General features: G+C 38.9%; 1 protein-coding gene across 3 annotated transcripts in view; it reads left to right on the top strand.

Annotated features, from left to right (window-relative positions):
* The window catches only part of LOC122398156 (wiskott-Aldrich syndrome protein family member 3), a 44,744-nt gene extending 33,943 nt beyond the window's left edge, over positions 1–10,801 (top strand). For 2 of the 3 annotated variants that reach the window (XM_043397818.1, XM_043397819.1), the window contains exons 2-9: positions 1,272–1,612; positions 2,763–2,916; positions 3,327–3,441; positions 3,956–3,988; positions 5,372–5,667; positions 5,848–6,158; positions 6,584–7,009; positions 7,253–10,801. In XM_043397818.1, coding sequence (XP_043253753.1) covers positions 1,339–1,612; positions 2,763–2,916; positions 3,327–3,441; positions 3,956–3,988; positions 5,372–5,667; positions 5,848–6,158; positions 6,584–7,009; positions 7,253–7,434 — 1,791 coding nt within the window. In that variant the 5' untranslated portion in view covers positions 1,272–1,338 and the 3' untranslated portion in view covers positions 7,435–10,801. The remainder of the gene's footprint in view (positions 1–1,271; positions 1,613–2,762; positions 2,917–3,326; positions 3,442–3,955; positions 3,989–5,371; positions 5,668–5,847; positions 6,159–6,583; positions 7,010–7,252) is intronic. The other variant, XM_043397820.1, reaches the window with a different exon arrangement.
* Positions 10,802–16,766: the final 5,965 nt, after the last annotated feature.

The raw sequence follows: 16,766 nt of genomic DNA, 5'->3' as shown, positions 1-16,766 counted from the left end.
AATTTCCATCGTTTCGATCGCGTTCGCGTGTCAGCGAGTGAAAAGATCGCGAGAGGAAATGTGTGCACGTAGATTAAAGGGATAAACCCTGACAGATCGAATATTCATCCCGTTAACGGCTCTCGATGGAGACGAGGACTTCTCACAGAGAGCGTCGAGTGTCGTCTTTGCGCTTCCGCTCTTACTCCGTTGCAAATTACTTTCCCGCGTGTTCGGTCCTACTGAATGTTCCATTATAAAGTCGTCGAAACATTTACTTGGTCGCCACGAATCAATGAATCCGAAGTTAAAATTATTTTAGGGGTTTCCAGAGGGTGCAGAGCTTTCCATACTCTCTAGATTTACAATTCCACCTGCTTCAAATTATTTTTCTACCCACTTCTAAATATGCATTTGTCACACGACGTGTTACAGACGAGGTTTTACCGTATTCCTTAATTGTAAAAAGTTATTAAAAAATTAAATTAAAAAATTTCAAATCGTTCCGAAAAAATTATTTTTAGCTTCAGAGGTCAATTACAATAATTTTTGGTGAACAGACATACCACGGAAATTCTACGCATTTTCGAGAAAAAAATTCGAATAGGTATGAAATTTTTCGCAGAAATTAAAAAATTTCAAATCCGTCTGAAAAAATTATTTTCTGTTGTGGGGGTCAAATACAATCATTTTTTGTGAATAGACATAACCACGAAATTCTACGCATTTTCGAGAAAAAAATTCGAGAAGGTATGAAATTTTTCGACGAAATTCAAAAATTTCAAATCGTTCCGAAAAAATTATTTTTAGCTGCAGAGGTCAATTACTATCATTTTTGGTGAATAGACATACCCTTGAAATTCTACGCATTTTAGAGAAAAAAATTCGAATAGGTACGAAATTTTTCCACGAAATTCATAAATTTCAAATCTTTCTAAAAAAATTATTTTCGGATACAGGGGTCAATTACAATTATTTTTGGTGAATAGACATATCCCCGAAATCCTACTCATTTTCGAGAAAAAAATTCGAATAGGTATGGAATTTTTCGTCGAAATTAAAAAATTTCAAATCATTCTGAAAAAATTATTTTCGGATACAGGGGTCAATTACAATTATTTTTGGTGAATAGACATATCCCCGAAATTCTACGCATTTTCGAGAAAAAAATTCGAGCAGTTAGACAAAATTAAAAAATTTTCGATCGTTCTGGAAACACGACAATTGGAAGTCCCTTTCGTCCTTTTATTTTGTCTAAATTCGCGTTTACTACGGACGTTTTTCTGTTGCAGGTCTCTAGAGAGCGGTAAGTGATCTTCCCAGGAAAGCCAGAAGAGTTGCTGAGCGTCTGACGAGAAGATGCCGCTTCCAAAGCGACTGGTCGAGCCAGTGCTGGTCGCACGCGGCACCATACCCGAGGACTTCCCGTTGCCGTCTGAGTTGGAGGCTGTAACCAATGGCACCCTGGCCAACACCATCAGGCAACTGTCCAGCCTGTCGAGGCACGCCGAGGATCTGTTCGGTGAGCTTGCGAGGGAGGCTCACAGCTTGAGCGACAGGGCCAACTCCTTGCAGGCCAGGATAGACCGGCTAGCTGTCAAGGTTACCCAACTCGACAGCAACGTGGAGGAAGGTACGTTGCCTGGATTGATTATATAATAATACACGGTGTTTCTGAAACAGGTGACGCTAAACTCAAGGAGCACATTCCACGCCTCGCATAACTCGGTACTCTTGAATAACTGAAGACAAGGCCCAGAAAGAGAAAATAGAAATTTTAGTTATCTACGTACTAGGGTCGATCGATAACTATGATCACAAACAAATACTGCATATCACTTATCCTTCAGACAACTATTATAGAATATCAGAACACTTCAAAGAACGTCAATTTATGAAACGAGCCTCTTAACACTTTATCTACCGCTAATCGATTAATCGACTTTTGAGTGGCAAAGATCAATATCAAATAATATTTTAACAATTATGAATCACGATGGAAACACGTATTATGCACATCCAAAGAACGTTATAAATACCATCATCCCCAGTGACATCATTCGGTATGAATTTATCATAACAGCGAGGCACATTCGCGAGCGGAATAAACTAAACGATCAGAAATTCACTCGTGTCTCGTGTTGCAACACATACGCTTTGAATTTCCATCGAATACGCGTGCAGAGTGGCTATAGTCGGATCAAAATCAACCAGCTCCGAGGCTCAGACGTTATCCCGTCCGCATCGTTCGGCTACTCCCCCACAAACTCTCTTTGCGCAAACCTCCAGGCTCCCGTACCTACTCTTTGTCTTTCGAACGGAGAAACAAACTAGCACGATGTGAAAGTAGCAGCCGCGTCTAGCGTGATTCACAATCGAGGAAGTGGATACCAGCGGCCGATTGAGTTCGATCCGACTGTATAATTATACTATTTTACTTTGCCCGAGCGCCCATCTTACGGAATGCAGTTAAACGATCGAGTTCACAGCTATCGTGCGTTTAATAACAACGCACGAATTTTCGGAGACACTAACGCGTTTTCCATGTCTAGACATATCCATTTGTTCAAATTACAGTGTTCGAAACACGTAAGTTCGATGCCCATCATCAATGGCGGACCTGGAAGCCCCAAGTTTGAGAATCCCGTGTCTAAATATTGCAAAAGAAATATGTGTACACAGAATATGGCAAATGTGCTCTTTAGTAGTTTACGTGCACCTGTAATCACCGTTCTACGTTAATTTATTTGCGATCATTGCTAATTGAATTCTTTGATTTTCAGTTTCGTTGCAAGATATACATATGAGGAAAGCGTTCAAGAGTTCAGTGGTGTTCGACCAGCAAGTAGTCTCCAGGGACACTATGCCAACAGCGATGATGGAGACCTATCATCAGTGTGACACACCACCTCCTCTTGACAAACTTAACGTTTACAGGTACTTTGTTTATTCTATATAAAGACACTAATTTCCACGTTACTCCTGCTTAGTTTGGTTACCAAATTTCATCATTGACTCGAATCAGGTGAATTTGTATAAAGAACGAACGACCACGTAATACTAGAATAATCGTACATCGTAAAAGGTAAAAAAACATAGCTGGAAGACTACTCGGAGACAAAGTAATTTGAAAACACGAGATTATGTCACGACATATTTATGGTAGCGTTTCTAGTTTCCTCATATTTTAACTCGACGCAATTTACCAGCTGACAATGTAATAAACGAGTAAAACAGGTCACGAATAGTCCGTAAATGGATCAGTTAGGAGCCCGTGGTCTTTTGACATTCACGTCAGCAATAATTCAACCCTCTGTTAAAGTTCACCCTTGTAATACTGTTTTCAGGGAGGACGGGAAAGACGGATTGAAGTTTTATACAGACCCAAATTACTTCTTCGAGCTGTGGAGTCAGGAGATGTTCAAGGACACCGAAAAGAAATTGCACGATCGGGGGAAGAAGGTAAAGAAGCGCCGTCTCTTTCGTGTTTCGAAACGTGCACCTCGAGTTACGTTCTTTTTTCTTATATGGGCGTACAGGATGTTCCATAGCGTACAGTACCTGCAGTCTCTGATAGACAGGAGACACAATAACAATGTAATTATTTTTCTGCTTCAAGCAATACATAGTTACTTGTCTTCTTAAAAACTGCTCTAAAACACCTGAACATTGTATCATAAACATGATTAAATTTCGTTGTTATTGCGTCCCCTGTCCAGCACAGAAGCAGGTACCACGTATTACGATATACTCTGCATAATAGAAAAGGCTGCTTTCGACTTAAGCTATTATTTTTATATTTTTTCTTTCTACGAACGTCTGCGAAATATCTTATTCCGTACACTAATTATCTAAGACTAAGACTAAGATTCACGATACAATAACACTTTTTTTCTGTTTTTTTTTCTTCTTTCTTTAAATACTTCTAAGTTTATGCTACGATTCTAACCATATGAAACTGTCCCCTTCGTTATAGACCGAGTCTGAATATGCCGAACCGTTCAGAGAGGCAAGTCGATGTTTGGATCTTTGTAGTACTTTTTTTTATTACCCTTATCCAGTTTTGATGAATTATCGATCGCCAACAAACCACTCACTCATACATAATCAACGCTCACTTCTTTGTGGTTTTTCATTAACCGACCTTTTATTGCGCTGATAGAGATTGCGCTAGATGCTCGCTTGAAACATTTTTGTAGTAATTTACGCTAGGATTAGCCAACGAGACATTGCTATTCTTCGATGTTCCGTCCACGGCGATCAGTTTCGTTGCGTAGACCGAATGTGTGTGTGTGTGTGTTGTCTCGATAAAAGAGTCCCCGTTTTGTCCTTTGGATATCGGTAAAGATCAGACGCGGATGTTCGATCTACGCATAAGCGCCCTTTTGACTCGAAACCCTTTATTTGTACACGAGTTGTCCACGAACTCAACCTAGTTTTGTCTTATTACCATTATCACCATTGTCGATCACTTGTAATGCCGTTCTGTGCCAGTCATGCAACCGTTGGATGTACTCGATAGAAGTCTCTCATCATCATCTCACGAGCCATCCTTGCAGTCGATTGCGATACTTGACGATCCTGGACCGTTTCAGGATTATTTTCTTTCCGATTTCTCATGTTTCACACGTAGGAAATAAAACTGCGAACTCGCGACCCGATTTATTGATTGTCAAATTGTTGGAAGGTACCCTAACTTTCTCGACAAACGTTTGGAACGAGCAACTTTTATTTCCTACAAAATTTCATGTTCGGTAGTTGATCCTGACCGCGGCTCAATTTGTAACCGAACGATTTCGTTGCTTGATGAACCAAGCAAACTCACGATTGGTCGTTTTTAACCCTTTTTGTTCCTCATGGCAGAAAAATATTAGTGCAACAAGATGTCAATAATTGGGGAAGATCGTGTTATAAAAGCTTGTGTTGCAGTAGAGGAATATAAAGTGTCAGAAGCCTCTATTATTAGATAAATAAAATCAATAGTTTCGTTCAAAAAAAAATATTAATGACCTTGAAGTGTCCTTGGCGAATGACCAATACGCACTATGTCCTCCATGAAATAAAATTTCAGTCTTGCAAAAATAAAAAATAAAATAGTTCAGACATCTGGTTTTGAGGGTTAAAGTTAGGACAGAAAGGGTTGAATTAATATTCCGTGAAACAACCGTCGAGCACCCATGGACGCCCACAGCATAGGAGAGATTTTGCCGAGCACCCATAAGCGCCCGTATCAACGAAAGCATGAAAGATATCTGTCCGACACATTGCACTAAGAACCGTATTGGATCAACCATCGAGTCATGCTTGATTGATGAAATTAAGCTTGTCTTGCACCTTTGCCGCGACGCTCGATCACGGCAACGGTTTAATAATGGATCTTTCTGCGTCACAGCCGCATAGGCCTCGGAACGAGGGTGGCGGCGGAGGCGGTGGCAGACACAAGAAGCGTATAAGGCAGCCGCACAACACGAGAGAAAGGCAGAAGCAATTAGCGGTGGGTCATGGCGAGTACATTATGCCGACGCAAGGAGTTCAATACAGAGCACCGCATAATATACCGGACGAATCGTTGCTGGGGATGGTGATGACCGAGCCACGGCCACCCAGGCCGAACAGTATTGAACTCAGACGAAGTTATCCGCCGGAGGAGCAACATCTGTACAGTCCTCCTTCTTCCGATCACTATAGGTTTGTAATTTTAAGCGACACTCGTCAATAATTGCATTAGAGGCAACCAGCAGTGATGTATCTTTCTTTATATTCTGTGTTTGTTAAGATAAAACATTGACAAGAGAGATATCAAATCAAGCTGATTGCTTCTATTGACTGATGCAAGAATTATCTAAATTCGTGTGTTTTAAAAAACAGGGCAGCGAATTACGTGACCCAGGGCTACGAAGACAGTTTGTACGGGTCACACTATGGCACGGGACAGGGGCAAGCGGGTAGCGAAACGTACCAGAGTCCTGGTGGTCAAAGCACACCGAGCAGAAGTGGTAGATCGCGACCTTCTCAACCACCGCCAGCACCACCGAGCAATACTTCTAGCAATTCAACGCCTACCGTAGCCTCAGCTAACAATACACCGACACGGGGACGGTCAATGAGCACCAGCAGGGATACTCTTCCACCACCACCTCCGCCTCCTGGTGAAACTATGTCTCCCCCTCCTATGAACGGTAATTGCAACACCAAAAGGTTTATTCGTACATGTCTATCTCTGATCAGTCGTGAAAAATGAATCATGTAGTTGTTTATTCTACATTTAGTAAATATATTAGGTAGAACAGGCAAGTCGAGCTTCTAAATCAATTATATCATTCCTTAACAATTTAATGGCCTCACGTATCACGCAAAGACTGTTGTTCTTCGCTATTGATATTGTAGACCAAAGTGAGACACACGAAGATGCTAGGAATATTATTATAAATGTAATAAGTTGAATGTATGATGAAATGGTGACTGATACAGTAGATCACGTATACGTGACAGCGGCCGTCAAAGTGTTAAGTTTAATTCTCATGTTCAACGTTGTCCAAGTTCTCTGTTGCTTTAAAACACCGACAAAGTAATTTATGTAAACCACGTTTGTCTATTGTTCCAGGTTCCATACCGTCACATTTATTGAATAGAAATGGAAGTCGTTCGAACAGTCCGTTACCCAGTCATCACTCCACGCCCACACCACCAAATCATTCGACTCAAATTGGGCAGGATGAGACCGACCCTGCTCCGCAAGATTTACCGCCCCCGCCCCCCACTCCTGATCCCACACCGCCCAGACCTATTTCTCCGCCTTGTAATATTCCGCCCCCTCCGCCACCCCCTCCACCGCCGCCTGTTCTTAATGGACCCACGCCGCCGCTACCCCTAACCAACGGCGATATTGCTAAAATGATAGCGACTAATCCACCGAAGTTGAAACCCCTGAAACCTTTGGATAATATGGACGGGCCATTGAGGAAGCCCCTTAATCCAAATATCCCCCTCGTCGATCCACGAAACGATCTACTTAAAGCAATTAGAGACGGTAATTATCCTATAATTCAGTCGATCGAAATTAACCCTTTGCGGTACATCCGTCTGTTGATACAATCCACCAGATCAAACTTGTTATAGGAGCGAAATATCGTAACAAAAAGCTTATCTGAACGAATAGCAAAGGGTTAATCGAGAAACGAAATTTTTCAGGGGTACTGTAATTCAGGGAAGAATGGAATTAAAGTGAATTTGTTAAAGTAGAGAAATCGTGAATGGACTTTGTATTTTTCAGGGATAAAATTGCGCAAGGTGGAGAAAATCGAGCAAAAGGAAGTGGAACGCGTGAACGCATTGTACGACGTTGCGTCCATATTGGCGCGGCGCGTCGCCGTCGAGTTTAGCGACAGCGACTCAGCGTCGGAGAGCGAATGCGACAGCGAGGGATGGAGCGAGCAAGAGACGAATCTCGCGTGACCAAACTCGCTTCCATCCACTGCCACTGCCACCTAGAAAAAATGGCTGACGAATTTTTCTTTGTTCTTACACTGTCTACGTTTCGTTCGAAATTTCGACGCCCGTCGCGTCCTCGCGCTGCTGAATAGGAAGCTCGTTCGACGTTTTTTTTCGCGCGCGCGCGTACGCGGTGTCGGATTTGAAAGTAGAATCGGAATCAGAATCAGAATCAGAATCAGAATCAGAATCAGCGAGTTTTTCGTTGCTCGGTTGTTCGCGTTATGTTGTTTTTTTTTTAGTACAGAGAAGCGTATAAGTGCAGTAACCGTTACTATAAGTAGAACCATTAAAATGATAAATGTTAATTCACAACAACGATTACTTTATTACACACCATTTCATCACCTCCGACAGGGTTAATTTTTGTTTTTTGTTACGAGCGGCGAGTATCGAGTAACTTGTTTTTTATGTTAACCGCGGGCTCAATTCGCTAGTATGTACGCGATCGAAAGAACACTATATGAGAATATTTAGCATGCCTCGAACGATTCTAGGAATCGTCAGCCAGAAATCCTTTATTATTTATTGCAGTTATTAAGATCCGATTGAGAAGGAAAAAAAAGAGAAAAATCTATCGTGGAGTAATAGTAGACTAAAATAAGGAGAGAGTCTACAAAGCATGATAAACATTTAAGTTCATGTAAATTTAGAATCTTTCCGAAGAACAGACACGTACACACTTATTTCCTATATCGCAGACTCTACTGGTTTCGTTTCGTTGTTGGTAAAGGAGCATAAAAATTTATGAAATAGATGTAACTACATGTCTTTCCGATTCTCTGATTTTTAAGCAGAATTCAACGAAGGTAATGAAGATAATAGAATAGTAGAGAATACGCGGATAAGACGAAGGTACGCACATGAAAGGAGGCGTCGACCTCCTGTCATTGCTCGATGTTGGTTGTAACGGAAGTGTTTCCTTATCGGCACATTCCATGTTAATAGTAATACCATGTAACGCAATAAACCTTTCCCCCCCGATCTGGACACTCGATTGTTCACTTACCAGTCATATACATGAGGAAGACGTTATATTTGTAAATCTGTTAGATATCTCAAATAATTCAAATCTTATTATTTCTACACGAGCAACGGAATCATTAAACAATTTCACCAACGACGTTTCAATCACTCATAGCTTGATCCTCTTTGGGTCAACAAACAATAAGGAAATATTAATGAAATGAATTATTTTCCAAATTGGTAAGAGAAATTAGAATATATAATATATTACTTTAAACCTACATTTTTAATTCATCTTACCAATTTGGAAAATTGTTACATTTCATTGTTATAATTTGTTACTGATGACTTAAAGAGTATCGGTGCCATGGGTGATAAAATTCTACTATCGTCTTTAAATTTTCTACAATATCTTTAATAGAATATAGACATCTTTTAACACGATTAAACTACCTTCATTAACAATCTTGATGTATATATATTCAATAATCCTTAAGAACTGTAGGTCACTTTAATGTAATTAAAGCGAAAAGATTCTTATCGATCAAAGGCAAGGAAATTTACGGTAATTCTTAAACCTAAATAATTCGTAATTACGAAGTCAGAAATAAGAGGTTATCATCGTCGAGCCATGTATATGACCGGGTAGTGTCTTAAAACTAAAAACGTGTGCTCTGTGTATATACACACGTTACGCGAGAGTGCGTATCGTACGTGAACTAAGTCAAAATCGCAGAGTTAATATTTTTTCCCCTCCTACCCCCCCTTGTCGTGTATAAGTCTGTAAAATACTTGTACCTTAAATGTTTTTGTATGCTTGACGAATAGGCAGGTACGCGAGCTACGTCTCGGCGTGAGTAACCGGCAGGTGGTTTTTTTTTTTCCCGATCTTTTCTACGTTTCCAAGTGATCTTCCATGTCCGCGGATCGATTCGCGATATCGTGGGAGAACGAACGTTCTTACCAGCGAAGTGTTGAAAACCAAAATAATACTCCGTTTTACTTGTAAGGGGAATGTAATTACCGAACGAGTGAGAGGACTCAATATTTTTTAGCGTTTAGAGGAAGAAAACTTAATATAGCGAGATATACTACTGTTACGGTGAGGATTACAGTTGCCAATTTTACGCAGAAAGGATAATGATTGTGATTTATTTTGCATCGATGTTGGTGAGGTATGATGACTATTGCTAGGATGTGACATATATGTATGCATCAACATTCTATATATATATATATATATGTGTGTGTGTGTATGCGTGTTTGTATGTACATATATGTATATGTACATGCGTACATTGCATACGTTGTATATGTTATACACAATGTTTTATTTATATGTTAACTTACTATCTGCGTTGCTTTTGTCGGTATGGTATCGACGAGGAATACTTTGTTTCGGAACGACACATATTTTAATTGTTTAATTAACCTTCTAAAGGTTTCTTTTCGGAGATTTCAAAGTTCTCGATATTTTTTTTTTTTTCTCGTATACGGGGCTCAGAAAAATTAGGAAGTGTACGTTTTAGGAAGTTCGATGAAATGGACTAAATATTAAGGATGAAATAGATATTGAATATTTAACGTAGTAATATATTGGATATCTAATTTATGCAGCGTGTTGGAATTCTTTAAAGTTCTGGATAACTAATTAAGTGAAAGAGTCACTTGATCAGGAAATCCTTTACTTATATCGCGCACAAATACACAAGCTCAACCATGATATGGTGACCGTTAGATTATTATTATTAAACATCTTTATTACGCATATGCGGAAGTATATATACGAATATTTATAGATAAAATATAATCAGAATACGTGTATGCATAAGAGAAGTGATACCTGGGTAAGAAGTAAAATACTCGGATCAGATCGTGATAGTTTGTGGAAAAGAATAGAACAAGTTTAAAATCCATGTATTTCTCTAGAAAACGTTAATCGAAACGAATGTTTTTTCTCGCAATATAAATATGTCCGTTCGAATGAAACAGTATCTTCCTTATGTATGTATGTATGTTTCTATATACTTGAAAGCGACGGTGATATTAAGATGATCGAGATAAATGAAACACTTTGTATATACATACATATCTAGAACGTTCGACAGGTTCCGTGCAAACTTATCAACATGCTCGATCCCTAAAACGAAGACAAAAATGTAATATAAATCTACATCGAAGAAGCTTTCGATATATCTTTCAACGTAACTGTTCACGACGATACATAACCTAACAGAAAGAGAATCGAACACTCACGAAAATTTACTATACAAGATTATTATAAACATTTTAATGGGGGATTCTAGAGGCAAAAATAAGACGAAAATCAAGAATACCAATTTGTTGATGGAGGCTTCGTTAAAAAGTTATTAACAGTTAAATTCAAAAGTTTCAAATCGTCTTGGAAAAATTATTTTCGGTTGCGGGGGTGAATTACAATAATTTTTGGTGAATACACGTACCCCCGAAATTCTACGCATTTTCGAGAAAAAAATTCGAGGTGTGAAATTTTTCGAGGGAAAAAAAAATTTTTCAAATCGTTCTAAAAAAAATATTGTCGGTTGCGAGGGTGAATTACAATAATTTTTGGTGAATACACGTACCCCCGAAATCCTACCCATTTTCTAGAAAAAAATTCGGGAGAATGTGAAATTTTCGACGGAAAAAAAATTTTTCAAATCGTTCTAAAAAAAATATTGTCGGTTGTGGGGGTGAATTACAATAATTTTTGGTGGTTCGACATACCCCCGAAATTCTACGCATTTTCGAGAAAAAAATTCGAGAAGGTATAAAATTTTTCGACGGGGAAAAAAATTTCAAATCGTTCTAAAAAAATTATTTTTAGCTGCAAGGGTCAATTACAATTATTTTTGGTGAATAGACATACCCCGGAAATCCTACCCACTTTCGAGAAAAAAATTCAGTATGGACGGAACTTTGAACATTAATAACTTTTTAACAAACCCTCCATCAACAAATTGGTACTCTTTATTTTCGTTTTATTTTGGCCTCTAGAATCCCGCATTAAAATTTTTCCCAGGATCGAAAGAGAGTTAACGAAGCATCGTTCGAGGTACGTTTATAAATCATAGTCTCATCTTTTAATCGTGGAGCATGTTAACCAAGTTTATACGTGAACCTGTTAGACACTAGGTACATATACGTATCGATCGTTAAGATTATTGTATAATCTTATGTGTTCGAGTGACGAGAATTGTTCAGGAAGTTTGTTCTCCTCCCTTCTCGTTTTCGAACGTTAACCGCAGATGTTCGTGAAACAAGGGGCGAGGATATCGTCGCCGTTAATTGGCGAGATTGTAGGCGAACCGCCCTCCTCCTGTTGGTTGGTTACGTTAGCATATTTCTTTTAAATACGAGAGAAGTTCGATTGATTCGAACCGCGCGAATTGTAATTTATATTTAATAATAATTCGTTTATTCCCGCTGACGTTCGCGGTCGGCGGTTTTATCTTGTATAAAAATGTGTGGGAAGGTAAAAAGGGCGAAGGATTGCGGAGTAAATCGAACCCGCTTAGCATATACGATTCATCGGCAACGACGCGTGTACATTCACATCGTTTTAAAACTATAGTCAAGAACGCTATTGTAACATGTAACATGTAATATGAATTAATTGATCAGTCTCGTCTGTACTGTGTTTATACATATACATATATATACATATATAACGATGTATGTATATATAAATATAATATAATTCGCAGTATAAATTCGTTAGGTTGTAAGGATTACGAGCGGTAGGAATACTTTCTAGCCACTTCGCCAACTACGACACAGTATTTATCGAAGGATTTTTGTAACACGACGAAAACGCGTGAGCGTGTCTCGGTCGTAAAAAAAAAACGAAGCTTGAATATCGTGCAAGTTTGTATGAATGTTAATTAATCGTCGACCGTGCTTACCGCGAGCTTATTCGCGCGCTAAATTATTGCGAAGCTGTTGTACCTAAATAAGACGGATATTCCAAAGCTTAATTAAAACGAGAAGCGTTCTTTTTCGCGGTTCGCAAAATAGGTGAGGTTACGACGATCGTCTCGTGCGTTCCCTGTTTCTACTACGAGCCACACAGTACTCGCTCAGCTGTCGTTGAATTTCCACAGGTGCAAACAAAAAATAATAATAAATGTAAGTCTCTGTCAGACGTCGACAACGACGGATGGGGGAATCTTTTTTTCAGTAACGATAATAAGAGAAACGTCATCGAACGTGTTCCGAATCCATTGCAATTAGAGCGATTTCGTTCGTGTACGATGAACGGTTTGTCGGACAAAGACGTAAACGTAATAACCCTATCGATGGTTACAAATGTACGACGGTATTATTAATAATAATAAATTTGTAGCAAATCTGTACAGAGCCAAATAAATCAAAAACTTTCATAAATCATCGAAGGATCCACGATCGAGTTGTTTCTTGTTTTCCATCTTCTGTCACAGACGAGATATACGTGTAGATCATTCACTTTATGAACTTACGTGGCCCAATCTGACTGCCATACCGACCTGAAAATTCGGAGGTGATTCTAGCGCCCTCTTCTCTTGTATGGCGGTCAGTTGAGAAACTATTCACTGAATTAGCATTGACGTAGGGTTTCGAGACCCCACAAAAATGGGCCGAAAAAATACATTGGATGAAAGATCTGTTAGTATACCTCGTATGGGACAATATTCTAGAATCTTTGATGAATCAATGAGACTCAAAACTAACCTAACGAAGAAGCTCTATATTCCTGATGACCTATGCAACGCGAATCGCAGCCAATTTGCTAATATTATTTAGATTTCAATTAATAATTGCGTTACCCAGCTAAGAGTGACACGATTATTAATTAAACGGTAAATAATATTACCCAGGTCTCACCACGAGGAGGTTGCTGCGAATGGAGACCCGCCCTAACCGATTCCCAACCACCCTCCATTAATAAAAATCTGTGACCAACAATCGTTGGTCGAAGAAGAAACAAACGAAAGTGCAATCAACGATGGAAACAATCAACGAAAGAATTTTTGAGAAAGAATTTGTTTCTAAATTCTCATCAACAAAACAGAGAAATAGACCAAAATATTGCCTGCCTGATATAATGATTAATATAGAAAATCAAACTCCTGCCTAACTATAAATCTAAATTCATTTACATCCTACCTATCTAATCATCTAACAAAATACATAGTAAATATATTCTTCCTTGTTGATCCTTCGACGAAGATTTCTTGAAACATACTGTTACATTCTACCTAACTATAAACCTAAATTATTAAAACATAAATTGAGCAATTTGAAACAAAATACATGAAATACATTCTTCTTTCTTCTTTCTTCTATCTTCTATTTATCCCACGATGATTTCCTGAAACACGAACAAAGCAATATCAAACAAAATTGTAAGAATTCTTAATTGTTACCTTTATAGACCTAAAACTTCCATAGGAATATGCTCTGTAACAGAAACTTGTTTAATAGATTAGTAAGAGAACAACACTGAATCTGTAAAACTACAAATACTACAACTACAGGCAAGTGCAGTGACAAAGTAAAAATAGTAGATAATATACGAGGTTACTTTGACTCTAAAATATATTTATCGCGAAATATCTTCTTGCACGTTAATCTAATGATATATTTTAATAAGTAAAGAAAGACTTTGGGTATCCTCGATATCGAAGATACCCAAAGTCATCGACTAAATTATGAAAATGAATTTAATTATCGAAGAATGTAAAGAACAATCGGAAGCTACTAATTTGACACTCGTTCTAAAGTTAATATAATTATAAGTATTATAAATGATATTAAAATCATGACTCTACTTTCGATCGATATTACGATATTTGTCATATTGAAAATTGCGGCGTGTAAAAGCATCGCACGCTTGAATAAAACGCGACGCGACACGTGCTCATAAGCGTGCAGTGAGTGTGGGTATCAGATTGATCCCCCCCGGCCTTGATTATCAGAAAAGCAAGTCGCGCCCCTGACCCACGTCTATCGGACCTCTCTACGTACAACCGCCGGGCCCTGGAGGACACACGGTCACAACAGGACCCGCTTAGTACTCGAGAACGGATATGGGTCAGGAACTCTCGCCGGAGGTCATTCTCTTTTCCGTATAAAGAGGAGAATATATGCGCTCGGCGAGGCCCCACTTAAGCTGAACCAAGCTGCACCGGGGTTGAAGCGGTAAGAGCTATCACACCTACTACACAGGCGTCACATGTTTCATTCTATCAAACAGAGGTGATCGAGCAAAACTCTCCGATCCTTTCGGTCGAGACATAATCTCGGAAAGCGAGAACCAGAGAACAAGCGAACGAGAGGAAGTTGTACTATTCATATATGTATATGTACTCATTATATATTCATTTTAAAATCAGTGTCAAATTAAAAATGAATCTACTATGACATTCGTCATCTTGAAAATCGCGGTGTGCAAGAAGATTATAATTTTAAACAAAAGATACTCAGATAAAACAATATACATGTGTTACTATTCACGGGTAACATTCATACCCGCGGTCACTACACTTGCCAAAGGTAGCACGTATACAACCAGTCGAAGCTTAAGTCTAGTTTAATTGTACCGAGCAATTATTTTGTTTAACCCCTTGCCTTACGATTTAATTTCCAACTGTGCGTGCCAAAAGGTCCAAGGTCCATAGGTCCGGTAGACTTATCACATCTTTGAGACGTCTTGTTCATGTTTGGCCCGGTAGACTTATCGCTTCTCTGAAACATCATTGTAAGCTGAGGTATTAAAAAGGAGGTTCTTAAACACTTAAAAATGATCTATCACCTAGCTAAAGGGAATTGAACAGAGTATATTGGCAATATGTTACAAGAATTTAAGCTGAAACGTAAAAATAAACATCTTATATTCATCAGTGTCATCGAAGCAAACATGGTATATGCATTGACACCATGTTATACGTGTCAAAAGGGGCATTGTTATATTCATCAGTGTCATCGAGACACCAAGTTGAATCAACACCAAACAATCAAACGAAATGGAAAAATCAAACAAAGTATCTCCGTAGAATGTTACGAGAATTCGAGCAAGAATATAATATTACATTATTATATCTTGCAATATTATACATATCAAAGCAGTCAGATACATAAATAAAGTTGAATTCACATCAAACAAACAAATAAAAATAATAAAATATAAATAAGTGGAGTGGACTTACTACTTGTTGTCAGTATATAGGGTAGTTACCACTGGATCAGCTGTAAAGTAAGAAAATATTCATATTATAGCAACGTCAGTTAGGCAAGCAAGGCAAAATCAGTTCATTGAAACGAAATTGGTATCAAACGATAGAATAGAAGAGGGGAGAGAATTTTTAAACAGTTCTTACCGTAGTCATCACCGTCCGGCACTGGTCAGTAGTGGTCAGTAGTGGTCAGTAGTGGCAGGAACGCGAGCCAGCACTGGTCAGTAGTGGTCAGTATTGGTCAGCCCTGGTCAGCCCTGGTCAGCCATGGTCAGCGCTGGCCAGTAGTGGTCAGCAGCGGCCAGCAGAGGTCCCCGGTTCACTTCAGGCGATTTGTACACTCCCGAATCCGCGACGCGACTGAAGAATTCTTCGCAGTGACCCTGCTTATACGTCTAAGGTGATGGAAGGGTGGGGAGACCAGTCAGAGCCAAAGCTGGAGTTAACAGTTAAGACTGGCTTGTCTACGAAGAAACTATTTCGATTGGTCCCACCTCTTGACCATTTCTGGCTCCTCACTGGAATGCTGACCTCGATGTCAACCTCACTGTTGACCACTAGTGACCATAAGCTAGTCATTGTTGATCATCGACCCATTAAAACCGATCCATTACGAAGATTAAAGCCTTTTTACGAGGATCCCCTTACAATTTGATGCATGATCTTTTTAACATTTTGTTCCACTTTGGAAGAGTGCATCTCCGCAACCAAAAATAATTGTTCCAGAACGATTTGAAATTTTTTGTGTTTTGCAGAAAAATTTCTGCACCTACCCCCGTCAACAATATTTTGAACAGGCTTGAAACACAGACGAGATATATGAATAGACCTTTGCGGTGTACGTATCAATGAAATACATCCTTAGGAATTTTAATAATCTTGAAATTTTTAAATACTCTTAATCGATTGATTTCTCCAATGAAATTAATCGATTAATGTCCAATGGTGGACCCTACAGCTTTAATTCCGTTAAAAAATAATAAAATTTATGTAATTTTATTTTCTGTCTCACTTCCTCTTGTGTTAATTTCTGAATCTGTTCATAACGTTGCGAGTGACACGAAAATGGTAATGGGGTCCCGGGACCCCAGAAACTTC

The sequence above is a fragment of the Colletes gigas genome, unplaced genomic scaffold, assembly GCF_013123115.1.
Source record: "Colletes gigas isolate AHSC1104 unplaced genomic scaffold, ASM1312311v1 Colletes_gigas_Sc00011, whole genome shotgun sequence".
Lineage (NCBI taxonomy): Eukaryota > Metazoa > Arthropoda > Insecta > Hymenoptera > Colletidae > Colletes > Colletes gigas.
This window is presented reverse-complemented; position numbering and strand designations above follow the sequence as displayed.